Below are 26,873 nucleotides of genomic sequence, written 5' to 3' on the forward strand. Positions count from 1 at the left end.
AAGGGAGAAGCTTCAGAGGAGAAGTTACAGGCAGGATGCTTCCCAAGCATTGTCAGGGGGGGGGGGGGGGGGGTGTAAAGCGTTCTGACTTCCAAAGCAGGCCAATGGCTGGTTGATCTTCCACAGAAAGCAAGTGTCAGCAGTTGCAGTAGTCAAGGAGTGATGCACATACAAGATGCTGCAGACATGTAGCGCTGATGCTTCCACATGGGGGTGGAGGTGGGGGACTTACAGGCTGGGTATTAGTTACATGGAGATGCATGACTGAAACCAGATCCTGCATCCATATGTTCACATGATGATGTGGCCCCACCTGTGCTCATCTGTGAAACCCCCTTTTTTATTGTGTCCCTAAATGCAGCAGGGGGGGGGGCACCCCCGCTTTTATTGTAACTGTAGAATCCTTTCAAAAGAATACCTCTGTCATCATCTGAAAGTGATGCTCGTGGCTCTGCGCACGCCGCGTGCTGCGACTTTAAAACGTGGGCGTGGCTCCGCTACTACGACCCGCCTTCAATGCATAACAGACAACTCGCCCCCCCACCCCGACCACACAGTGCAGCAGTCTGCAAAGAAAGTGAGCGCAGCCGGATCCCGCCCCGCGCTGCGAGCTCCTGGACCGAAACCAGACGAACCCATCGACCTCCGCAGACGTCCGCTCCCCGGGAAGGAGGCACGGAGGCGCCGCGGGGAGCGCGCGGGGACGTGGCTGCGCTTGGACCCTTTAACCTTTGGATCTATGAGGACGCACGCGGGCTTCCCGCTCTCAGCAGGTGAAAAACTTGTGTATTAATCTCCCACCCAACGGCGAGAGTTCAAACCGGGGGGCGGGGAGTTCAGGTGTGGCACGCGTAAAGAAGTTCGGAGGTTTTACGCATCTTCAGCGCGCGCCTGATGATCACCGATGGGCTTCAGTGTCACAGCTGAACGGAGGTGCGGCCCCGATCTCTGCCTCACGGTCATTACTGACTACCTGCGTCTAATCAAGTAATGAGAGAGTTGGAGTCGGGGGGTTCCACCACGCCCCCGCCTCTTCCCTCCATCCAGCAGCCCGGGTCCTACTACCAAAGCTGTTATATAATAAAGCTGCGTTGCGAAACTCCAACTCCGCAGCATCAACTTCACTGTTTTTAAAAAGTCTGCATCCACGAGGTTGATGCTCACAACTCTTCATTTGCTCCACTCTTAGTGTGTGAATCAGCTCTGAGGGGAAGGAGGGGGGGGGGGTGTTTTTGAATGTGGCTCGGTTCTGATTCAGCTCTTGACTGCATCTCTCCACAGACAGAGGCAACAGGGAGTGATCCACCCCACCCCCTTCCCTGCAGCCCCCATGCCAGGCATCAGCTCCTTCATACCTTGTTATGAAAACTGGGACATGGACCACCTTGACCACTACCAGCATTATTTCTACGACGACCCTGACGAGGACTTTTTCAAGTCCACGGCGCCCAGTGAGGACATATGGAAGAAATTTGAGCTGGTGCCAACCCCGCCCATGTCCCCCATCCGGGCGTCAGAGGGGTCAAGCAAGGTCGGGCTCCTCCACCCATCTCTGGGGGACAAGCTGGAGTGGGTGTCCCAGTTCTTGGGACAGGAGGACGAGCAGCAGTCGGACCTGCCTTGCAAGCTGGCAGCCACCAGCGAGACTTTTGGGAACCTGAGCTCCATCATCATCCAGGACTGCATGTGGAGTGGATTCTCAGCTGGACAGCAGCTGGAGCGCGTGGTCGGGGAGCACTGTGCTCCTTGTCCTGGGACAGCTGCCAAAACCGCAGCAGTTTCCAGCGTGGCACCCTCTGGGAAGGCGCAGGGCGTCCTCCCTGACACGCCGGCTCTGAGCGTGTTGGCTGCAGACTGTGTGGATCCGGCTGCTGTGCTGACTTTCCCCTTAAGTGGAGGATGCAAGAAGCAAGTGTGTTCTGGTTCTGAATCTCACACGGACTCATCAGGTCTGTAGCAGATTTCTTTTTTTTTTTAAGGGGAGGTGAAGACCTCAGATTTTCTGGTGCTGCTGTGCGGACAGCCTCTTCTTCCCTTTGATGTTTTGTGCTGACTTGTGGCAGATGGCTGCAACTGCATTGCGTTACCTTGCTGCATGCAACACATGCTTGAAGCGGAGCGACACACCCATGAAAACATCTGCTGCTTGGCAGGCCTCCACTGGAGCAGCTGCTCCGTCTGACTTATTATAACGATATCCTCTGTACCAAGAAGAGGTACTTTTATATCTGAACTCCATCCTGGGGGGGGGGGGGTGACAGGGCAGGAAGGCGGGATGGGGCTCCTCCCAACTTTTCTCTAGATGCGATGGAGTTGGGCATGCAGGCTGCCATGTGATGCTGAGCTGGGAGCGCGCATAATGGTGCGTGGAATGTCACAAAGAGGACTTGTTGCTGCATTCCTCCGCTCAACAGGCTGTGGCGCCAATTGTGTCAGTGGGCGGATTTGGTCCGATCTAGCCAGGGGGAGTGAATGGAGCGGTATTAGCGGCTGAATGAGTTCAAGGGAACATTTAAAGACCCACTCTAATAAAAATAGTGTTTTAACATGTTCTCGTGGCCTTTTTTTTAACGATAGAGGGCACAGATATGTAGATATACAAAGAAAATTAAGCTTAAAATTACATTTCTGAGGCTTTCTTTATTCAAATCGTTGTAAATCAGGAGCAGAAAAGAAAATGTTGGAAAAGGACGTGGCTAAAAATTAGTGCTGTTGAAAGTGCTAAGGTTGGTAGTGTAAGGGGCTGTAAGCTAGCCATAGAACGTACAAACGGATCCTTCGCCAACTGTCCCGCCCACAGCTCAGAGGTGTATTTCTAATGAACTCCTGCTGCTCTGCAGAAATTATGTCCAAGAAAATGACACAGGTTTTTAGATTTTGGCTTAAATCTGTGCTTTTACTATCAATCAACAATCAAAAGATGATCGGAGTGGGTCTTTAAGGGGGAGTTTTGTTCCTGAACGTGCCCCAGCTTTAGGTGGTTTTCACACAAACTCGTCTGTATATTTGTGAAATGAAAGGGGCGTTTTTCTAAAGCCATGACGTGCGGAATGTCAAAGCTTGCTTCAGTGTGTGGAGGCTAAAGGGGACGCCTGTGTGGCCTGCAGGAATCGAGCCGCTGAGACTTTTTCTTGGGCGGTAAACGGAGCAGCAGATGGGTTTTAAAAGCACGCTGAGCTAAACATTAGCCGGCTTGTTTTAACAAGCTGAAGAATGGTCTGTTGTGCACTCGAGTGCTTCTTCACCCTCCCTCCCACCTACCCCACTCTCACAGTCACTCTGTACACATGAATGAATGAACAGAGGGAATTTCCACAACTGAGGGAGCTGACCCAAAGCAGTGGTGATTTTGGCACGGGCCGGTTGGCCCGGATGACTCGTGCTTGACGAGCTAAATGAAGATGTTGCAAGTGAACCCTTGTGTGGTTCCTTACAGTGTGAATCCAAGTGGGTAATTTAACGGATTAAAGACTAGGAGTGGATTAACCGTCATAACCATCGTTTAACGAGTGCAGGAAGAAGATGTTTTTCTTTCTAGTCTGTTTATTTTTGGGAAATGTCTGGTCCAAAAGGGCAGCTGTTGGAACTGTGTTATATTCCCATGTGGTCCGGTATGGAAAGTCTGATTTGCCAACCTCTGTGAAGAGGGAACATAGGACTATTCCAGAATAAGAAAAAGCCCTTCAGAGCTTTATTCCTGTGCTCTGCGACTCTTTGTTGGTCAGTCACTCTGATAGAGGAGATTGTGTGGTTTCACCAGGAAGGAGGAAGGTACTGAGGAGGAGCTCAGGTTTGCTCTTCCAAGCTGTTTTCTGATCCTACGATCTTTTTACTCTTTCAGATGATGAGGACAAAGATGAGGATGAAGAAGAGATCGATGTGGTGACTGTGGAGCACAAGCAGCAGCAGCAGAGTAAACCGCGGCGACTAGTAAACGCTCGCAAGCCAGTGACTATCACGGTGCGCGCTGACCCCCACGACCCCGGCATGAAGCGGTTCCACATCTCCATCCACCAACAGCAGCACAACTACGCCGCCCCCTCCCCGGACACTCTGACGGCGCCTTCGGAGCCACCCAGGAAGAGAGTCCGGCAGGAGGCGTTGGTCTCGATGACGCAGCCTCACCAAAACTCTGCGTACCAACAGCCACGACTTGGCCATGCCCCCTTGAACTTGGAGAACAGAAAGTCTCAATTTTCGGGGGTGAGGTCAGAGTCTCCTAACCTCAGCGCCTCGTCTCCTACCTCGTCGACATGGCCTTCTTCTCCACCTTGCTCCTCTTCCTCATCTCATCATCCTCACAGTTCTCCATCAAAGACCCCCACTCACCTCTCAAGCCCCCAGTCCTCCGACTGTGAGGACACGGACAAGCGCAAGGCGCACAACTTTTTGGAGCGCAAGCGGCGAAACGACCTGCGCTCACGCTTCCTGTCACTGCGGGACGAGATCCCGGGCCTGGCGGACTGCCCTAAAACCCCCAAGGTGGCCATCCTGACCCGGGCCACGGAGTACCTGCGGCAGCTGCACGCATGCGAGCGGCTGAAGGCTCAGGAGCGCAAACAGCTGAAAACGCGGCAGATGCAGCTGCTGCACAAGCTGGCGCAGCTCAAACGGTCCTGAGTGGCGGCATGAGTTTCAGGTTGGAACGGACTTCATGAAGAAAAAACAAACACTAATTTTCCCTTTGGGGCGATCACGCTGGAACAGCGCGTGTGGAATTATTGTCCGTCTTTGTTTTTTTTTTAATCTACTTTTGTGGTTTGCACATTAGCCTTGGATTGATTGACAAGCTGTCTAGGGACTCCTGCTTCCAGGCGGGGTTAATGTGTCCTTGGTCACATATTAAAAGTTTGTTGGGCTGGTATCCCCCCCCCCCGCCCCCCTTTGAAAATGTTAAGATTGTTGCTGGCTGCAGCAAAGCCTGCTGGGAAAACACCAGCATTTATTCAACAAACTGCAGCGAACGCTCCGTTAACTTCTGCTCTGTTCAGACTTCCCCTGTAGTGACGGGGCTTGTTGTGGTCGCACAGCTGTGATCTCTCTGCTGAAGTCGCTTCCCCCATCCCTCCCTTTTCTGCTCCCACAAATCTAATCTTGAATCTCTACGCTTCATCCTTGGTGACTCTGCTGTGGGTCCTGTTTCTGGAACTCCCTCCATGTCTGTTCTCTGTTACCTCAACACTTTGAAGCGAGACTTGGATCAGAGCCGGAGCGACGCGGCGGGCTTGCAGAGTTCAAGTTCCCCTTTAGTTTTTGCTTGCTTAAAGCTCTTGTGCCTGCAGCTTCTCATCATTGAGTATTTAATCATGGTTTGGACAGCAGCATCACAGTAGCAGCTTAGTTTTGTAGCGTGCATAAGATTAAGATTATTGTGTTCAAATTAAAAACTTTTTTTTCCTCCAAAAAAAAGTCATTCCATCTTTAAGATTGTGCCATGGAGACCAGCCAAAAGCAGAATGTCATTTGAGTATCTTTGTCCTGAAACAGTTCTAACCATATTTATTTCATCTTTCAATGTGATTGAATTTGTTTTCATTTCATGCCTTTTCATTGTTGTGTGTGTGTGTGTGTGTGTGTCATTAACTGTACGGTCCTTTCCTGAACTGGAGCGGTCCGCCACACTCATCCTGGTTATTTGCTCAGCCCTGGGTCTCGAACCGACGCCTGAGCCATCCCGCTTTTCAAAGATGACTTCTATTTTTGTTATTCAAAAGACTGAAACGGAGTTGAAATGAAACACTTCATCACACTTAGCCACTTTGTCACGATCTTTACTTTTTGCAGAACTTGCTTGTTTTCTTGTATTTCTATAAGCCAGAGTTGACAAAAGTTTTATACTATATTTTCTTACCTTTTTTTTTGGGGTGTGAGCTTAAAAATATAATTTCCTGAGGTGGTTTATTGGTGGTTTTGTGCTGAAAATTGGCATGCATGATCAGCTTCCTCCCCGGAGAGGCCAACAGCTGAACGCTGCTGCATTCAATCCGATCAGAGTAGCCAGAGTACTAAGATCTGACGTGTGTGGAGACTTAAGAGGATCTAGTGCTTTAAACTTCTGGCTGTGTGTGTGGCCCTCAGTGACCTTAATATAAACGCTCTGCGTGTTTCTTTCTGCTAGCTTGGTGCTCTCTTTTTGTCCCGTAAGCCATGCGACGTAACACTGTAGCTCTGGATCTTGTACTGTAATTGAATAGCATGCCCTGCTTTACCAGCACTCAGGGAAAATCTCCTAAATTCCCACGGTCAGGAAGAAGGCCCCCTGTTCTACCATGCTGTGAATGTAACACAACCTTCTGAAGAAGCCTCAAATAGATGTATTTATGATGGACTTTTTGTCTCGAGAGAAATGCCAATTGTTTCAGCACAGACCACCAATCGATAACCCTGATTGGGTTTTGAATTATTTGTTTTTGAATGGGTGCACCCATGGCAGTGGTGTGCACACATCCACACATTTGTTTAATCACTGTTCTCTGCTGTGGCACCGTCATCTTAGCAGTGAATGTTGCTTTTTTCACTTCTGGAGTTCAGCTATGGTGAATTTTGGAGCCTTGTCTCAGCACTTTGTTTGGGTTTTTTTCTCCCTGTCTGTACCTCATAAGCATCTATGTATGAAGAGTTGAAAACATCAATAAAATTAAATTGTTTGACATCATCTTCTGCTCAAAAGTGCGTCTCTGTGACTCTAAATGTTGTTGTTTTCATGTTCTTGCGTTTAAAGCAGCTGGATGAATGAACGGGGGTCTCCCTCCCCCAGCCGGTATTGTTTCCCAGCCGTCTCCAACGTGACCGGTCCCAGCATCTTTCACCATGGCAACGAGCATCTCTGCTCACCACTGCAGAGCTCTGACAGTTTCCATGGAAACGATACTAACTGTGCTGAAATTATGCACTTATACCTTTTTCTTTTTCTTTTCCAGATTTGACATTTTAAAGCCGGTCTGCATTAAATCACTTGACCTGATTTCTTTTTATTGTTTAAAAGAATAAAAATAATAGTTTAATTTCATCTTTTTTATTTAGTAGAATGAAAAAAACAACAGTACTTAAACCACCGGTACATCTTTCATCTTATTTTCATTTGTAAAATTGGAGCCTATATTTTAAAAAGTCTAATTGTCTTGTTACTAAAAAACTGGTACCAATTTTATTTGTAAAATAAATATTTATAATTATGATTCATTGATTTAAAAAAAATCCTTGAATTAAAACAAACCATTCTATTGAGTTCTTTTATGCAGCACCTTAAAACCAAAATAAATATATGAACATATAAAGCAGATCTGTATAAGTGAACTAAATAGAAAACGTTTACATTTTAAATGGGGCATGTTTACCATGTTAAGATTTGTTAAAAGCCTCATCTCTGTAAATCAACATGTGAGATTTTGTTCACATCAGTCCTTGTGGAATTATTAAAAAATGATATGAATAACATACATCTGTGGTGTAAATGGTTTCAATATTTAGTACTTTAGATGTCCTTTTACTAAACTCTTACTTTAGTAATTGGCTGACAGTGACTACTTGAGTGATTGCTTGAATGATATTTCATGAGGGGACACTCTTATAAAAATACACATCATAGACACTCTGGCAATGAGTGGTGCTTTCATTTGGAGCCAACTTCCAAAGATGGCTGCTATCTTTGATGATGTCATGTTTATCATGTTTATTCAAACAAACCAGTCATTCCACTGATTTTTTTTTAAGTGACTCATGTGAACAGCTACTGTCTACTAATTTTACACAAACTGGAGGTTGGCATTTTTCTGATGATTGAAGACATATATAAAAAAATACACTTTATATAAAAAAGGAGTTTATATGTGAAGTTGAAAGAACGCTAGGCAGGCCAAAGTCTCCCTGCTCTGCTCCATTCTAATGCATGAACTTGCAGACAAATTTCTCCAATAAAACTCGCCATTATTGTTGTACCGCTGCTAGGTTGTTGTTGTGATGGGCTGTAAGCTAGTGGGAGAGGGTGTTAACAGAGAGCTCTCAGTTAAGGGTGACAGGACGGGGAGTGGCATTGCTCCTTGCCAACAGTCCCGCCCACAGAGGTGAATTTCTAATGAACTCTTGCTGCTCTGCAGAAACTGTCCTAGAAAACGATACAGTTTTGTTTTTTTGGGGGGGTGGGGGCTAAAAACTGTAAAATCACAATTAAAAGACCATTGGAAACGATTTGAAAATAGATCAAAAGATGACTGAAGTAGGACTTCAAACATTGAACAAACTGATGCCCATAAGCGTTAGTAACTGAAAAAAAATCCTTGTTGTAAATTGTATTTAGTAACATATTTACACATGTTTTATGAGGCTGGGGTCTCTTCTTATATAACCTGAATTGTGTCTCTGTACAGGTCTTGGGTTTTAAAATGTGTTGATACAATAAAAAAAAAAAAATATATATATATATATATATATATATATATATATATATATATATATATATATATATATATATATAATAATTTTTTTTTTATTAAAAAAATATATATAATCTGTTTCCTGAACAGACTTGTGTTCATTTCAATTCTAAGTACTTCATACTGGAACAAAAGCAGCTGTACGTAATTTGACAGTTGACCAATGTCGCTACAGCAATAGCTTAGGTTACTAGTCAACAGAATCACCTCTCCTATTTGCGCAGGCGCAAAGGGTGTCAGCTGGGCCGTGAGGAAGGACCAACATGGCGGCTTCCACGCGCGTCCTGCACAGAGCGATGGCTCCGTCTTTGGTGGTGATTTTGGGAGCTACTGGTACCGGGAAGTCCAAGCTGGCTATTGAGATCGGGAAACGGCTCCACGGAGAAATAATCAGCGCGGATTCTATGCAGGTAGGAGGCGAAGGAGAAGCGCGGGAGTGCTTCTCACCGCTGCCATTGTCATTCATTGTCCCTTAACCATCATGATTCCAAAATATCGTGAGTTACACGTACAGTATAAGTCAAATTTGTTACATTTACGAAGGTTATGCTGTAAAAAGTGTCGTATATTAGCCGTGTTTTAAATGAAAAACTTTACTCGCGGCAGTTAGGAGACATTAGCTAAGCTTTGTTAATGCGAACAAAACACTCGGCGTTTTATTTGTACGAAAAGCAGCGTTTTGGTGTTATCGTCCCTGTCCTGTGAAAGAAGATGCTTTCACTTCAGCCGCTTATCGTCGGACGGCCCGTAGTCGTGCCGTTTAAGGTGCAGGTCGCGTGATTTAGGCTGAGGAGGCCTGTACGCTGCAGAGCACCGTGCTGACAGAAGACTTGAGAAATTTGTGTGCAAAAATCTCCTGCAGGTCTGAATCTCAGCGTTTGCAGACTATTTTGAAGTCCTTAAACGCATCATTTGTCCACCATTTGTGCTGAGGGGCGGGCATGCTTTGTACCGGTAAATATGAAAGAAAAGCCACATTTACTACAGCACAGGCTGATCGGGGATCTATTTCTAACAATAAAAATACTTGTCAAGATTAATTTACATAACATCGGTGGATGTGAAAGATTTATCACCCGAATCACATAACTACTAGAAAGATAAGTAATTATTTGAACTGATTATTTTGTCTAAAATCAGGCAAACAAACTAACACGTATCTGAAAGTTTTAGTAATTTTTATTTCTAAAAATGCATAAAGTGTTTTGTTTTTTAAAGAAGGAAATTGATTTTATCTCCTGTCCATGACTCCGCGCTCCTGCTGTATCATTTCTCCTCCATCTTTCAGACCTCAATCCTTCCACCTCCTTGAGACATTTAAGTTCTTTTCAGGAGTCTTTGCATTAATCTTGTGCAGACAAAAACTCAATGTTTTTCTAGGCTCTAGAATGCTGGTTTTTGTATCTGTATTTCGATGTTCAGCCTGGACATGCGATGCGCATTTCGCATGTGGTGTTCACACTGGACAGTCGCTACCTGATACTACCATCTACAGTAGGTTTGGCGCTAAATGTCAAAGTGGTGTAAATCTAGTGAATCTTGCTCAAGGCTTCTTCTTTCACAGCTCTATTCTGATATTGCTATTATTATTATTATTATTATTATTATTATTATTATTATTATTATTATTATTATTATTATTATTATTATTATTATTATTATTATTATATATTTCTTTATAAGCTGGAGAAGAAGACATTTCATCTGTGCTGTATATCATGTGTATCCAGCATATTTGACAAATAAAGCTGACTTTGACTGACTTTGATATGCAAAAGACTTGGTGTCATAGAATTCTTTTGGGGCATAAACCACAATTTTTAATTTCTTCTCCATGATAAATGATCAAACAGTTGGCATTACAGTAAATTATTGTGGAAGCAATCCATTTAAACTATTTTCAGTGTTCTTTTTATTATTATTATGCTGTTTTTTAGCCAAAATTTAAAAAAACCGGTTGTTTTTCTGCACAGCAGCAGGAGTTCATTTGAAATTCACCTATGAGTTATGGGTGGGATCGTTAACGCAGAGAGATTTTTCTAAAAGGGGGTTTATCTGCTGCTGATCCATCAGAATTTGAGTAAAAAAACTCTTCTTAATGAGAAAAATGCTACATGAAAATGTTAAAAACACCAAAAAACATGCTTTCCATTGGAGTGAGTCTTTAAAGATGTTTGTCACAAACACAGAAGCACAAACTGAGTCTGTCTGGATGCTGAGAGTAAAGAAGCTCCTTTAAAACACTTAACCAGTTTTCATCGACACACAGACTTGAAGCATGAATTGTGCAACTTTGAGTTGTAGTGGTTGTGATGCACAGTGAAACTGAAATCAGACTGTGGTTTGGCTTGACCACTTTGAAGCAAAAACATGAAAATCGTGGCAGCAAAAAGTGCTAAGAGACTTTTGCAGAAATGTGATGGGGTGTCGTGGACGGTATGACAAAACCCACTCTTTTGTTCCACGCACACTTCAGTGTGTATTCACAAACTTAACATGTTTAGAACAAATATTTTAAAGTTCATATCTAATTTTGGAACTTACAAGCAAGCAGAGAAAGGGGATAGTTGTGTTTTTCTTGATGTTGTTTGTTTAAAATGCACATTATTGTGTTGCACCATCATATATCCACATCCACCAGATTCAATGTATCTTATAAGTCTTCAGCATTGCTCACAGAACACATCTAGCATTTAAACCTAACCATTTAAGTTTTTTGTTTTGTTTTCTGTTTATCCTTATGTCTGTCTCCAAACCCCAATACTTCAGCATACATTTAGACTTCTCAGGCACTCGATGTTAATCATGTCTGCTTTCAGTTCAATCAGAGGCGTTTTACACACAAGTAACTGCATCTGCTTTCAGTTTGCTGGCACGCCAGAGTTTGATTCCCCCTAAAGTCAGCACCTTATCTCACACATCTTTTCTGTTTTCTACAATCCACTTTTAGAAGAACAATGTGTTAACAAGTTTGACGCTAAAGTTGATGTTTTTATGTCTCTCGATGAAGCATAAAAACATCTTTTGTCGCTATTTGAGACAAGAGCAGGCTCAAATGGACTCTGAAAGCGTCTGATGTGGTCACTGCTGGGATATGACTCTTTAGAGCTAAGCTGGGAATCAGATGACATCCGTGTTGCCTGTCGATTGGTTGAAGTATCTCTGCATGAATCCAGAACATAAATCTTACTGTAAATGTTTTGTTCTGCAAGAGGAGTGAAGTGTTGTTGTTGTAGATCAACTTTTAGCATATCACTGCAGAGGTTGCCTCAGCAAATCAGCTTTAATTGAGTTGCCCGTTTTGATTTGGGAGAGATTTTTACGCCGGATGCCTTTCCTGACACAGCCCTGTATTTTATCCGGGCTGGGAACTGGCACAGGGAGACCCAGTCCTGGGTTCCCTTATGGCTACATAGTTAGGCAGTAATGTGAAGGGTCTTGCCCAAGGACCCACACTGGATGAAGTTCATGAAAGAGTGAAGTGGAAAATGTAAAATACAACTTAGCCTCCACAGAACTTTATTTTTGCAACCCCCTTTTCTGTTTTTATGGGAACCCAGTGGTAGCGGTGCATACTGCCACCTAATAGATGGGAGTAGAAAAACTGTGTTCAAGTTCGAACATTTTATATCAATGTAAAAGCTGAAGAGAGCAAGGTTTTACCTTTTTTTTTTTTAGCCCAGATTGCATTAAAACGATAGTGTAAGAAGGGCTGGGTAACATAAAGCCTTTGTCACAACTGCCAATACGGTTTTCTAACAAACCTTGCACTAGCATCTTCTGTTTAGCTGTTGGTGCTTTAGCCTGGTAATCAGCGGTGCAGAGAAGGTTATCTGAAAAACTCACTGGAGCACCGAGCCGTAAAGTTTGTAGTTACCCACCTTTGTCCTAAACCAAACAATTTAACTCTAAACCAAAGGTGTAGAGTTTTCCTATCCAACCCAACAGTCCTCTGGAATGTCCTGATCTTAAGGAGTGCATGATAAACTGTCTAGGAGTTTGTGTCTACATCATTTTAAATCCAAATATGGACACATTGTCTAAACATACCATTTTAAGCAATAAAAGAACCGTTTGCAGCTGTCAGTATCACTTCTTTATTGTTCCAACACCAGACTTCAACAAGCGGAAAAACAGCCGACTTGTTAAAGCCCAACGTCTGGACCGGCTTTCTTTTGTAATACTGGTGTGTAGGCCTTTGAAGCAGATTGTTGTTGGGGTTGTGGGTCATGTGGAGCCTCTTAGGGGAGGATCTAGAACAATAAGTGGTAGTAACATGGATGTACATGCAAGGAATTTGGATACATTCATGTGTTAAAGTCTAAGCGAACATGGTTGAAGGCAGAGTTTCTCAGACTTTTTCTTGAGTCTGCTAGAAGCTGTAGAAGATGGTTTGTTGGTTTATTACATAACTGTAGGGCAGGAAATGTTTTTCAGGAACTTATCGCTACACAGTGTGGTTTCATCAGTGGAGGAGAAAACATGTTGGTGTGTGTGTGTATGGTTTTTTTTTTTTCTGTCGAAGCAGCAACGCAGCAAACACTCGCACGCTTCATTCACTCTGAGCTTTCAGTCTCTCCCTGCCTCACCCTGCCTTTTGGTTCTCAGACTCTGTTGCCACGGCAACCAGAGGCCACACACCCAATAGGAAAGGTCAGGCACCAGTTTGAGTTTGGGTCACATCAGAGTAATGGCGTGAAAACAGAGGAACTCCAAATGTCCAGCAGGGATTTTTTTCTTCAGTGCAGCATCCACTGACTAATCACCTACCTCCTGCTTGAGCAACACCCCCCATTGCCTTCTCTTCCACATTGTCCTTGAGCTTGCCTGTCCTCGTGGGGTGTGGCTCTTCCAGCAGTAACCTGGTAATGGCATGAACTGGGTTACACTAATAGCATTCCAGCCCAAAATATCTCCACGACCAGCAGCTCTGGTGAGAAACAGTGGCCTAGTTAGAGCATGGCTGCTGCAGTCTCCACAATCCCCTGCCTTGTCGCTTCTGCTGGTGTCTGTGATGGCGGCGGAAGGCAGCAGAGACAAGCAGACATGGAGTTAGTGAGAAAGGGAGGGCTTAAGTGAGAATGAGGCTGTGTATAGGCTAGAGCTGGCCTGTGTTGTCTTTGGGATAGGAAACAGTCTGGTCTTGTTTGGGAGAAAGCAGCATTGTGCTGAGCTGGTGCATATTCAGCGGCATGCTACGTTGGCCCCGGAGCTGATAGTGAATGGGTACGCTGTGGCCACAGGGAAGTGTCTATTGTCCCGGGGAGAATCGGTTCCCACACTCCCTCACACTCCTATTGTGTTGCAGTAGCTCCCTCTTGCCCCCCAGCCCACAGTTCATTGGACATGCAGCGGATATTATTCAGCCGTTAAATGAACATGCTATCCGTGGCACAGGGCTTCGCTGTACTGTCACCGCTGCATCATGAATGTGCCGTCCCCAAAAGCGGGATCCAGGAAGCAGCGGGCGTCCCTCGGCAACAAAGGTGGACCGGGAATGACGGATGTGCGGTCATTCCCGTCACCTCGCCTCATGTTTATGCAGCAAGCATCAGATAATTCTGGAAAAGTCCTCAGCTTTCTGGGCTCTTATGGTTATACAAAGAAAATCTCAGGTGTGCCATACCCAGAAGTAGGTCAGTAGTACAATCCTGCATATATTTGATTAAATTGAAATGAACTCATTGCCCTTTTGCATTTGACACTTATGTCATTTCCCCTTTTGCTTCTAGATGTAGTAGCCTGTTGTACTATTTTTATGAGAACTTTATGAGACATCATTTGGTTATTTCCCGATATTTTAAAGAAACATGTTTTAATCAAATTTTCACAGAAATACCAATCAGCATAAACCTCAAACCCCCAAACTTACACCCACTGACCCACTGACTTGATTAAGACGAGAGAATATGCATTTTGATTTTATATCAATAAAATCAAATATTGATTATAGTTCTATATCAGACAGTAGCTAGAAATAAAATGAAGTTGGCATATTAGTTGGGCAGCCTTAGGTAGAGCGATCGACCTCTGATTGGAGAATTGCAGGTTTGGCTCCCGCCTTGTTCGTCCATGTGTCGGAGTGTCCCTTCGCAAGACACTGAACCCCACATTGTGCTTGGTGTTTGAGGGTGGTGCCATTATAAACAAGGTAGAAAACACCATATAAAGGTTTGCCATAAATGACCTATGGAGTCAGTGGTTGGGGAAGTTATGGAGTATCCAGCTCTGGGGATGAAGTTGGTCTATAAAGGCTGTCGTTGAACGTTTTCATGTGCGAACATTGAAAAAGATCACCTTAAATTTCTCAGAGGAGCCATAAATCGGTTAGTGACGTATTCAAGTGGCCAAAAAAGAGCCAGTCTCCCAATGAAACTGTTTGTCGTTAAAGGGAAACGGCACACAGAGGATTCATCCACAAGCTTCGCTTTGCTGTTCATGTTGAGGTAATTTTGGTAACGCTGAGGAATTTTTGGGAGAAATTATCCCCAAAAATTGATATGATGTGTAAACATGTATGAAAAAGAAATGTATTTCAAGCTTACTTTTGGTTATACATGGCCTCTAGCAGAAAAATACCACAAAAACTGGTTGGAAATACCAAAAACGCCATATTCATTGTAGTGGGTCTTGAAGAGGGAAGGGAGGGGTGGGTGTGGCTGAGGGGGAGGTGGTGGTATGCTGATGGTCCATCAGAAAGCCCGGGGGGAATTTAGCAGGTCATGGACACTTTGTGTTGTGCTTGGATGCTTGTGTTGTGTATGGGCGTGCTGGTGGCTGGTGACCTTCTGCTTTGTGCGCGTTTGAAAGTTGGCGCCGACAGTTAGCTAAAACAGCAGGGAAACTGCCGTCTGCATTGTAGAAGTGAAGAGGGCTTGATTGCCTCATCGCCTTGTTTTCACACATTCAGCAGCACCAACTGCCGATGTGCGTAAGAAACGCGTCCCACACGGAAAAACTGCACAGTGACGTGTTGCGTCCTTCTGATGCTCCTGCAGCCTCCCTTCCTCCTCCTTCACCACTCCTCCCTGCATCGTTCATGTTTATCTCTGCCTCCCCGTCTCTCTGGCTGTCTGCTGTGGCAGTGACCTGTCTGGGCTTTGACGTATTTGTTTGTATTGTAACTCGAGCAATGGCACCTCCCACATCCATATGATGCATCCTTTTAAGTCATCTAAGCTGGTATGGAAGCAAGACGGTGCCTTCTGAATTCTCTTTGCCCGTGTGCTGGTTTGAATTGCAGCCTGCAGGTGCGCTGATGCGCTCGCCGCTACAGTGAAGGAGCGATGGAGGATGATGGTTGGATCAGGGTGGGGGAGGTGGCGAAGGGGTGCTTGGGCTATAGCATTAATGATTTATTAGTCTGGCATTACTGGGCCATTCCCCACAGAGAGATGGAGGAAGATGGAGGGAAAACTGCCTTGAGGGGAAGAGAGATGGGGAGATGGGTGTTCATGTGTAGGTGCAACAAAGGAAGCGATTGAGATAGAAGCATAAAATCAGAGGTCAGGGGTCAAAGCAAGGAGGAATTGCACTTTCCAACAGTATTGACTGACAGAAAATGTCCTTTATCAAGGAAAGTCTAAAGAAAAATGTTTTCTTTTAAACAATATAAATGGTAAAATGACATTTCTCTGCCATAATAAAACAGTGTAGCACCACAGGAAGTAAAGCTGTCTCTGAATTCCCTCTTTAGTCCCCACCCCTAAAAGACTATCTAGTGCAGAACTACCAGTGTTGTGGATTCACGCATCAAAATCGCGTCAGTTGCCTCTATTTTTAACACATGTCAAAATTGAACTCAATGCTTTTTAAAAATGTGTTCATAATCGAGATGTTCCAGTTGCATGTAGGAGGAACTACCATCAAGTTTTTAGCCTCATCGCTGCATCATCATTTACAATGCTAGACGACACGGATTATGTTGAGAAATCAGGTTTATTTATTGTGAAGAGCCCGACAAAAGCAGCTGTAATCACGTCTCCATGATTAGGTGGCATGACGACTCGACTCCAGTGTCCTCTAGGGGTTTTAGTGAAAAACAACTGCTAAAGGGCAACCGGTTGTTAGTGGCGTAATTACGAATAAATGAGCCTATTTAAGTCGCTCCTGAGTATAAGTCCCACCCCTATGTAAAAACCGTGACTTATTCTCCAAAAATATCAGTGCAGAGCCATATGTGGACCAAATATGATGTCACCCATTTGCCAAAATAGAAACCTAATAAGTATGAACACTTTACTGTGTTTCGATGATGTAAAACTAGGGGAAACCTCGCCTTTCAGGCAGTCGCTCCCTGACTTTGGAATGATCTCCACTGTCTCTATGCCAGATTGATTCAGTCGAGGGTTTTAAAACTCAAAACATTTTGTTTAAGAGAGCGTTTAGCTGGCTTTTACTTGTGTTCACCTTTTGTTTGTTTGTTTACTTATATGCCCGGGTGTGGTTTATTTTTGGTCTTACCTGCTTTGGACTCCCTGTGCCATTCTGTGTCCTTTCTCTGATTTTATATTGTTTTAACATTGTGAAGCACTTTGTGGGTCATTCTCTGCAAAAATTGCTATATAAATAAACACATCCCTACTAAACTTGGAGGATTGAGAAAAATAAATGTACTGTAAATACATTTTGTAACATGACAAATCAGTCAAACACAATGCATTGTGGTCTATATTCACCAATCAATAGCACCAATAGTAAGCATCAATGCACACTGGATTTTGGAATTGTTGAGTCAAACACCCTGAAAAAATGCTCAGACTATGTTTCCTAGAATTATTTACTCCACATTTTTCTCTCCTTGTAAAATCAGTCATACATTCATTTGCAAACAGCCTAGCAGAAGATTATGAGGTTACTCTGCTTCGGCCTAGTCAAAATAAACATGTGGAAGACATGTTTATCCAAGGAAAATCTTATCTGCTTGATGTTTAGTTTGGGTTCTGCTGAACGTGTTATCTAGTTGTTGAACACTTGGCTGCATTATCAATAGGGCTTACCTGGGCAAAGGCCCCGGGGCCCGTTAAGAGACTGAAAAGAGAGGGAAATTCTTAAACTGACAGAGAATTCAGGAGCATTGATGACGGCAGCTGTTCCAGCTGTAGAGAAGCTTCTATGATCAAGTTGGTCCTTGTTTTCTGCTGGAAAACAGATGATTTTTCTGAGCTCCTCAAACTCCTGACATCACATTTGCAGGTGAAAACAACTAGCTGCATCCAAGCCACAAATCACCAAGTGTCGGATACACCAAAGCGTCGGATGCAGTGGTGTAAAGCACGCCACCACTGGACTCTAGAGCAGTGGAGATGCCTTCTCTTGAAGGATGAATCACGCTTTTCCATCTGCTAATCTGATTGATGAGTCTTGGGTTTGGAGGTTGCCAGGAAAACTGTATATTTAGGACCACACTGTGCAGAGTGTGACATTTGGTGGAGGAGGAATTATGGTGTGGGCTTGTTTTTCAGGACTTGGGCTTGGCCCCTTTATTCCAATGAAAGGAACTCAGAATGCTTCAGGACACCAAAAAAGTTTTAGAAAATTCCATGCTCCCAACCTTGTGGGAACAGTTTGGAGCGGAACCTTTCCTCTTCCAACATCGATGTACACCAGTAACCAGAGCAAAGACATGGATGACAGAGTCTGGCGTGCATGAACTTGACGGGCCTGCACAGAGTCCTGACCTGAACCCCACAGAGCACCTTTTGGATAAATTAGGGTGGAGACTGAGAGCCAGGCCTTCTCCACCAACATCAGTGTGTGACCTCACCAATGTGCTTTTAGAAGAATGGTCCAAAATTCCTAGAAACACACTCCCCAACTTGTGGACAGCCTTTTCAGAAGAGTTGAAGCTGTAATGGCTGCAAAAGGTGGAACCGCATCATATTAAACTCTATGGGTTAGGAATGGGATGGTACTTCAGTTCATATACAAGTCAAGACAGGTGAGTGAATACTTTTGGCAATCTAGTGTAAAAAGGATCTAGTTGAAATCTTTATACTGATAAATAAAAGTGTGTTGCATCTCTGCAGATCACACTGCGTTATTTTGTTGAAATCCTCTCAAAAACTGCTTTATTTTCTTGGCTACGTAATAATTTATGAGAAAGGGCGCTGACAGTTTCCTGTATTGACCTTGTAAAAGGTCCGCTTCATGTCCTTTCATCTGGTCTTGCCCTCTTTGGCTCGCATTCAGCGACTGAATGAGTGTTTGTTCCTTTTGTTTCTTTCACTCTTCCTCGCCCCTTCTTCGTCCTCGCTGCCCCTCCCCACCCATATTTGCGCGGCAGAGGAACAGCTGTCTCGTGCAAGGCGTGAGGTTTGCCAGGCTGTCCGGCTGCCGTCTTCACAGGGCTCAAACACTGAGCTCATTGTGTCGTGCACACTCGCGCCTCCGCCGCACGCTCACATCCATTCACATGCACTTAAAAGGCAGAGGACCGAGACACAGCTGAATCCACAAAATGGATCGCTGTCGAGCACATCAGAAAATGATCACATCAGGAGTTATTGAGGCTCTGAAATAAAAGTTTGCTCATGCAAATATTTTAAACAATATTTGTTACATTTCATCGAATAGTTTTATTCCAGAAGTACCTTTTAAAAAAACTGCAGATTCTCCTAAAATATTGTGAAGAACGTTGTTCCACTTTTGTAGAAACAGGTTTTCTCTTTCAGTCCTCGGAGGTTTTGGAAGATTTCATTTTAATAAGCTCCGCATTAAAGATCAAATATTTACATCCAAAACCTTTAATTCAATTGTGCAATCCTTTTATGAAACATATTTCCCTTTCTCTCCCAGAAGGCGTGAAAGCATCATTAGCCGCATTTATTTTTAACTCTGAGGGGAAGAGTTTCTGCAGTTTGTAGTTCTTCTCATCCGCTTTGTCTGAAAGTCTTCCTTCTCTTTGCTACTCTGCCTTAGACATTTTCCCTCCATCTTCCACTGAAGTGGTTATTATGATGTTTCATGTTTACAGATAGGTTTTGCTCTGTCAGCTTTTTGCTCTTTAATAGGGATGCTTCTCATTCGTTTCCTCCTCGGATCTCCAGAGGGGAGCGGAACGTGGGCTGTGGAGGCACGGCGAGCTCCTCTCGTGGCAGGAGTGGTGACAGTAGAATTGATGCTCTCGCTGAAGGAAGATGAGCTGATGTCATGTGCTTCTCATATGAGCAGCACGAGGAGGGCGAGATGGATTCAGCATGAGCCATGTGTGTTTTTAGAGGCTTTAATGCCGTTCTGCCATATGCGGAACAAACCTGCGTTAGCTTTGAAATGACTTGCACATGGTGAGGCCCGCAACATCTTCAAAAGATTATATCTTTGGATTCCTCTTTTGATCCAAAACAAAAGATCTGTGTATAGAACTTCTAAAACTGGATAAATGCCATCGCCAACTTTTTTGTTATCGTTTAACCCTTTAATGCCGGCGACGCCTAACTCTTCGACATACTGGAACTCTTCAAACAGAATTAGCTGATCACCACGAATACGCAAAGCTGTTTTTCTCCGTGTCACAATTAGCTGGTTTACTTGGATTTCGTAAGCACTTCACTACTGTGAAGAGCTGCACATCAGCGCAAAGCTGTTTTTCTTCATTACAGATGGAATTCCATCAATTGTGTTAATGGTTGAAGAGTTACGGTAGTTGAAAGAATGGTAACACGTCTAAAAGGAAGAAAAGCAAAGAAAAACCTGAACTGCATTTTTGGACCATAAGGCGCACTTGATTATAGGGTGCTTTAACAGTCAGATTAGGTGGTATGACTACTCGACCCAGAATGCCAAGAGGGACTAAGAAACAGAGGATTGGTCAGAGGAGTTGATGGGATGTTTTTCTAGTGAACTGTTATTCATGTTATTGCCTTTTATCTGCATCAATCAGCCTTTGCAGAGAGAGCAACACAACAGACAAGTCACACTTTGACAAATGGCGAATACTTGTAAAGCGCTTTTGTACCTTCCTCGAAGGCCGAAAGCGCTTTAAGGCCCGTACACACCGGGACGAATTTCGCCCGCGATCTTCGCCGACGTTTAACGCCTCGTGACTAAACAAAGGGCACCAATGTGAGTGTGCACACTGACGCGAAAAAACGCCACGCGTCAAAGCGTCATTTTTTTTTTTTTTTTTTTAACTTGTCCTGTACAACAGCTAGGCAAACAGATGAGAGCTGAGGGCCTCTTGTGTTGGACATATTTTATTTTAACAAGAGGGGTTATTCATCTTCAGACAAACCAAAGGTATGTCTGAATAAACCCCTTTTGTAATTGAGGCCAAAATTTATTAATTTCAATCATGTTTGAAAATCTTTGGTGTTGGACCGGACGGAAAAGGAAAGAGGGGAAGAAGAGAGAGGGACGTTAGAGAGAGGGGGGGGTAGGAGGGTGATAATAGGAGGGGAAGGGGGGTAAGACCATGAAGCAGCATAGAGCAGACAGGTTTACTGGTTGTTTATCGTTACGGTACGGTTCAAATGTAGTACAAAAAGGGCGGGGCCTGTTCACACACACTCAAATATTATCAACACACCTGCTAGCCGCAAAAATGTCCACATGTCAACATGCACACAAAACAGATAGTGTTCACGAACGCATACCTATGCCTTTAAACCAACTAGTGTGAAATCTTTCATTCATTCAATCATGCAAACTATTAGTGCAAAGGTGAGCTAACACCTGTGCTCAGGTGAGTGTTTATGTTCTTCTAAAATGGATGGTGGAATGTGAAAAGGAGGAGGAGGAGCGCCCAGCCACCCCCACACCCATACCCCTGTCGCAGCAGCAGCGGCAGCCGGAATTCCCCCAACGCCACACGGGAACAGGCAGGGAACAACCGCCCCCCGGGCGACCAAGACCGCCACCCAGGCCAGGGCCAGCCGGACCGCCGCGAGGCCCCCAGAGCCAGAGAGCAGGGAGGCGCAGAGGGAAAGAGAGCGCCGCCCCAGCCCAGCCAGGAAAGCAGCCCCCCGCCGCGCCGGAAGAGCCCAACGCAGGGCCCCACCGGAGAGGGACGCCCACAGCCCCAGACGAGCACCCCACCACCACCCAGGAGTTCCGGGCATCCCCCCGCCCCGACCCCAGGTACGAGCCAGGACCCCCCAAGGGAGACCCGCTCCGCACTCCAGGCAGCCACCCACCCGGCCCACGGTTGGTCCAGGTAGGAGCAAGGCAGGGGCCCGCCGCCCCCGCCCAGGAGGGGGGAACCCCGGGGAAAAAAGGGCGGCCCACAAGGGATGTTATAAATATGGCCCGACCAGGCTCGGCCATGTTGGAAGTTTGGCGGGGCCCAGCGCCCAGGGGCAAGGACCAGGACCCACCCCCCAGGGACACAAACACCCCCGGCTCAGGTGTAATATGAACCCCCCCACCGTGCGGAGAGAGCACCGCCGGGCCCAGGGAGCCGGCACCCAAGGGACACGGCCGCCATCGCCAAGGGGCCCGCACCCCCCACCAGGGAAGGGGTAGGGGACAGATGGACCCAGGTCCCACCTTCCTTGTAAAATGTGTGTGCGTGTATGGGTGTTTGAGAGGGTGTTTGTGTGCATGTGTGTGTGTTTATGTTTGAATGTATATATTGAAGGGGGAGGGGTGTGTGTACTAAGGGGGGTGCAGTTAAAATTGGCGAGTAGGGCACTAAGGGGACATCTCCTGATTACTCACAGTGATGTCCCCTCACCCTCCACACCAAGGGGCCCTAAATGTCTAAGGTGCGGTTAAAATTGGCGGGTAGGGTGCCAGGAGGACATCTGCTGCTTGCTTGCAAAGCGTCATTTTTAAAAAAAACGCCTCGCTCATCTTAGTGTCAGATTTTCACCTTTGATGTAACATTCGTCTTTCCAGCAGATCTGGTATAATTGTTACAGCTTAAAATAATAACTTATTCAAATCAGTGCTTGTATTCCCCCACCTTTTCACCTTTCTTCCTTTTACTCTCTTCCACCCTCCCCTCACATTCTTCCCCTCTCCCTCCCCACACACACTAAATGTAACAAATAAATAAAAAATAATACGACAAAAAGGGGTTTATACAAATCTACACTCTAGTTTCTTGAAGCTATATAACCTCTTTTTGTGATAGTAAAACCTGTCCAAAACAAAAAGCCTTCAGCTCTAATCTGTTTGCTCAGCTGTTGGACAGAACAAGTTTGAAGAAGAGGAAAAAAAAACGCCTGGGGTTCGTTTTTTTTTTTGTTTTGACGCGCCGCGTCGAAAAATATACGACCAAAGAGAATGGCGCTTTTGCACACGTGTCTGGAGCTTCTGAAGTTGCAGTAAAACACAACTTGGGGGCGCTCAAACACAAAAGTGCCTTTCTGAGCACATATACCAGCGAAGATGATAGACGCCGAGTAACATCTACACGGCCGCGAAGAAATAATGACGGACATTCTAAAATATCCCCGAACCAAGCACCAGTTGGAGCAACTGGTGCTTGAAATATTCATGTTTTCTTTGTATGATTCTGACAAGCGTGTAAATACTTGCTCTCTTCTTCTGAGTGAAAAGTGACTTTAAGAAGCGTAATGTTGCGCAGCGCCACCTTGTGTACAGGAGTATTTCTGTTTTACATTAAGCGCCATCTAATGTCAGGGAATGAAATTGCATGTTCGCTCGGCTCATCGTCAGCGAAAATCGCCTGGGTGTGAACACAAAAAACGTGGCGGAAAACGCTGGCGAATAACGCCCGGCGAATATTCGTACCGGTGTGTACGGGCCTTTACAGTCACAGTCCCATTCACACACACGTTCACACACTGGTGGCGGCTCCGCTGCTGAACGCTGGTGCCAACCTTCCACCAGAGGCAAGGTGGGGTTGAGTGTCTTGCCCAAGGACCCTTCGACACATGGGCGGGCAAGGCGGGAATCGAACCTGCTATCTTCTGATCAGAGGTCGACCCCACCACCACCACCACCACTGCTCCACGGCTGCCCCTTTATTCACAATAACTCAACGTTGTTCAGTTGTAACACAAAATGCTAAACATTCTCTGCCTTTTATAGTTCATTATGTTGAAGCACAGTATGTACAGCTCCGCCAGGTTCCCAATGATGCTCCAACAATACATCAAGGGCCTTCATCGTTTACCAAAGCCAAATTAAAACATTTGGACATATGTTTGAGCGCCGTCTACCACAGAAAATCAGTTCCCGGTCAGTAAATGCAACCAGCACTAATAAATGAGGCAAAGTGTCAATTTTAAGAAAATTTAAGACTAAAAATAAGTGTTCACAAATGGTGTCCCTGCAGATTTGGTGAAAAAGTTATCTGTTTTTGTTTATCATCTTTGTTTATCACTGATAAGGTTATCAGCAGGTGGGTCAGTTTTATGGCGTTTATGTGGATGTTAACATAATTCCAGATTTCCGAGCTTTTAAGAAGGAAAAGTTTAAGGGCCAGAAATATAGTCTTTTTTTTTTTACACACAATTTTATAATTTTGTCCGTTAAGGAGCCATCTATCTTTCTAACCTTAACTTGGATCTGTTGTTTTTCTATAACCTCTCTGTGCGTTTGTGTGAGAAAAAACAGCAAAGACAGAGGAGGTTGTGGGTGAAACGTACAGATTTGTCAGGGAACATCCTGTTCTTACTAAAAGGTGCCCCTACCACTTTTTGGTTTTCTCTCTCCTTTGAAATAACCGTCTGGTTGTTTCAAATAAACCTGACATGTCCTCTTCCTTCTCCATCCAGCAATGCGCTGGTCTTTTTGGCAAGTAAGGGTGTCGTGCAAAGGAGCCGTGAATCATTTATTAGCCGGGGTTGTTGCGCCCTGCCCTGCTTTTTACTTTTGGCGTGGAACAGAGATGAAGAACATCCGGTGAAAAGCACGCAACCTCCCCGTCTTTTACACGCCATCTCAAGGGACATAATTGATAACCTTCACAGCATTACTGATACCTGTGCGCTCAGCGGCTGGTTTAGGGTCTAAGCTGATGGAGGAACAAGATAGCGTTTAGGGCTGCAGGAGGATGCTTGCTGACGAGGTTAGACGCAATATTTCAGAGGATGTGGGCACGTCTCTGTCCTCAAAATTTACTACACTAAACAGCAAAGTTCAGCATTATCCATGTCTCTGCCTCAGCTGATCAAAACAAAACCGTTTTTATGAAAGAAAACAAACTGAAAAGTGGAAAAGATGTTTTCACTCAACAAATGGAAACTATGTTAATTAATTAAAGAGCTGAACTTTTGTCAAACCAACAAGAATAACCCTTAAAGCTAAAAAAAAAGAAAAAAAAAAGAATTGATGGTAACTTTGTGTATTACAAATTGTTTACTTCAGATTGTTAGCTTCCTGGTTGTGCCAGTGACTCTTCAGTAAAATAAAGTTTGTCTACCTTTTTATAGTTGAATTGTTCTGTTTTCAGTTTATAGTGTCAAGCTTTGGTGTAGTTAAAGGGAGAGGTAGAACTGCTCCTGAAAGCTATGTGAAATATCTTTGTGTGACATTGAAACAAAGAAGTACCCCTTCACCAAATATCCCTTTCTGTTGTTGAACTTTGACTATCTGTAGGGTGGAGTTTATGCAAAACTGGAAACTACGGTTGGTTGGTTGGAGAAATAAAATGGTCGTCACTACCATAACAGAAACCGCATCAAGCTACAAACGCATTATACTTAATGGCATAAAGAGAGGTAGTTATACGCTCAACATCGCTGTCTTGTTCATCCTGTCTACATTAAAGTCCGAGAAGTGGTTATCAAGGTTCAGTATCATGGGACGTCTTATCAAACTCTGCTTTAGCTGTTACTGGATTTCTGCAATCGGATCACTGTACGGCATCGGGAAACTTTTCAAACCATCCGATTGTTATAAAGCTTTCATCTGTTTGGGTCTTCTGGGTCTGAAACCAAAAGACATGAATACACCTGATGGACCAAGTCTGCAGCAGGACATTCAGCATTTACCAGAGTTACCTTTATTTATTTTTTTTATCGTGGTCTTTGTCGTCCTAATTTGCATTTTTTTTCTTAAGTGAAGTTATGAACTGGCCAATCAGATGCCTCAGTAAAAACATGTTTCCTTTGGCCTCCTGAGCCCGCTTTCAGTGGAAGGGATGTCCACTTTCAACAAGCTCAGTCCCGATTAGTGGGAGTGATTGCCTTAAAAATGTCGATTCAGATCGACTCGGACTGACTACTTACTGATGTCTGGCTCCAACATGGCGTTGTCCATAAAAAATGGCAACTGCGTTGACTTCATTTGGTTGGAGCAGGAAGTAAACCATTTTCTATGGATGACGCCACACTCACTCAGTCCAGTTCTCTCATACAGTCAATGGGCAGGATGGAGCAAAGTCAGTCTTGTTTACTGATTCCCCAGCTCCCGATGGTCATTCAAGGAACTGCAACATATGTTATTTACTTGGTTTTGCCTTGACTTGGGGGTGGAGCTTGGTGGTTTTGTGAACATCCTGAGCTCTAAAGAAATTGCAAAAAGGACATCAGCGTTTAGGATATTAGAGCTTTTTATTCCTTCTTAATTGAAGCCTCATCATTCATTGCATAAACAGTTAAGTTGTAAAAATAAATCCAGTAAAAGTGTAACCCTTTTCAAAGATGGAATTCAGACAGATCCTCCAATTGTTGAGTTGGTAAGAGTTGATGCACGCCATCGTCATACCATCGCATCCACATGTGTGGGCTTTCTCCTGCTCGGCATCTGTGTGTAGTCTACCATCAGCCACACAAAGTGTGTTTCTGCTCTTAAAACATCCCTGCAGCTGTCAGGAACTTTGGCACAACCTTTAAGGAGTGACTGCTTTGAGTGTGGTGGGATTTAAGCTCAAAGAATGTGGAGAAGTGCTCCGCTGTTCGCGTCTCAGCAGGAAAGTGCCGCCTTTAATCACAGCAGCCAGCCAGCTGTTCCGACCGACTCCCAAGTGCTCCAGATTTATTTTTACACCAACCAACAAAGGAACGAAGACACTCTGGACTGTAGCAGATATTTCCGACGGAGATCCACCAAAGAAAGCACGTTTTTTTATTAATTGTCTTCTTTTGATGGACAGAGCAGTTGGATTCTGAAGCAACAGTAGTCATTGTTTTCTAAATGAACCTTTGTCTCAGAGCGATCATAGATCAAACAGAAAAATATCAACAGTGACCCGCAATGAGCATGAATGAAAAACATGAAACCTTATTTAGTTATTGAATGTTGTTTGTCTTCAGCTGAAGTCTGATCCCACTGGGAGCACTTCAGAAACCGTCCCTGTCTTGGTGGAATTCAAATTAAACCTCAAATTTTTCTTTTGAGTCACACAAGATTTAGGTTAATCTAAACAGAATCCATTTTTAGATTAAAAACTACAGTTATAATGTATATTAAATGTATCAGAACCTCCACTTTTCTGGTTCTGAAGTTGGTCGATATGTATTGGGTTCAACTGAACGGACTCAGGCCTGGTTGTTTTTGTTTTCAAATGTGCTTCAATCTGGAAGTCGA

General features: G+C 44.5%; 2 protein-coding genes across 3 annotated transcripts in view; both read left to right on the plus strand.

Annotated features, from left to right (window-relative positions):
- Window positions 1-501: 501 nt before the first annotated feature.
- On the plus strand, window positions 502-6,655 carry myclb (MYCL proto-oncogene, bHLH transcription factor b). Its single transcript, XM_011480905.2, has 3 exons — window positions 502-773; window positions 1,282-1,949; window positions 3,842-6,655. Exons 1-3 carry the CDS (start codon window positions 517-519, stop codon window positions 4,618-4,620), a joined length of 1,704 nt encoding a protein of 567 aa, XP_011479207.2. The 5' UTR covers window positions 502-516; the 3' UTR covers window positions 4,621-6,655.
- A 1,975-nt stretch (window positions 6,656-8,630) lies between these two features.
- The window catches only part of trit1 (tRNA isopentenyltransferase 1), a 44,899-nt gene continuing 26,656 nt past the window's right edge, over window positions 8,631-26,873 (plus strand). The window contains exon 1 of one of the 2 annotated variants that reach the window (XM_078954884.1): window positions 8,631-8,842. In XM_078954884.1, the coding sequence (XP_078811010.1) occupies window positions 8,696-8,842 (147 nt within the window). In that variant the 5' untranslated portion in view covers window positions 8,631-8,695. The remainder of the gene's footprint in view (window positions 8,843-26,873) is intronic. The other variant, XM_023959905.2, reaches the window with a different exon arrangement.

The sequence above is a fragment of the Oryzias latipes genome, chromosome 11 (genome assembly GCF_053564925.1).
Source record: "Oryzias latipes strain Hd-rR chromosome 11, Olatipes_Hd-rR_3.1".
Taxonomy (NCBI): domain Eukaryota; kingdom Metazoa; phylum Chordata; class Actinopteri; order Beloniformes; family Adrianichthyidae; genus Oryzias; species Oryzias latipes.

What these genes read in the sequence shown, in the direction of transcription:
- myclb (XM_011480905.2), top strand. Translation starts at nt 517, where the DNA reads ATGCATAACAGACAACTCGCCCCCCCACCCCGACCACACAGTGCAGCA. An exon ending in GGGCTTCCCGCTCTCAGCAG is followed by an intron (nt 774 to 1,281) that starts GTGAAAAACTTG and finishes ATCTCTCCACAG; the next exon opens with ACAGAGGCAACAGGGAGTGA. An exon ending in ATCTCACACGGACTCATCAG is followed by an intron (nt 1,950 to 3,841) that starts GTCTGTAGCAGA and finishes TTACTCTTTCAG; the next exon opens with ATGATGAGGACAAAGATGAG.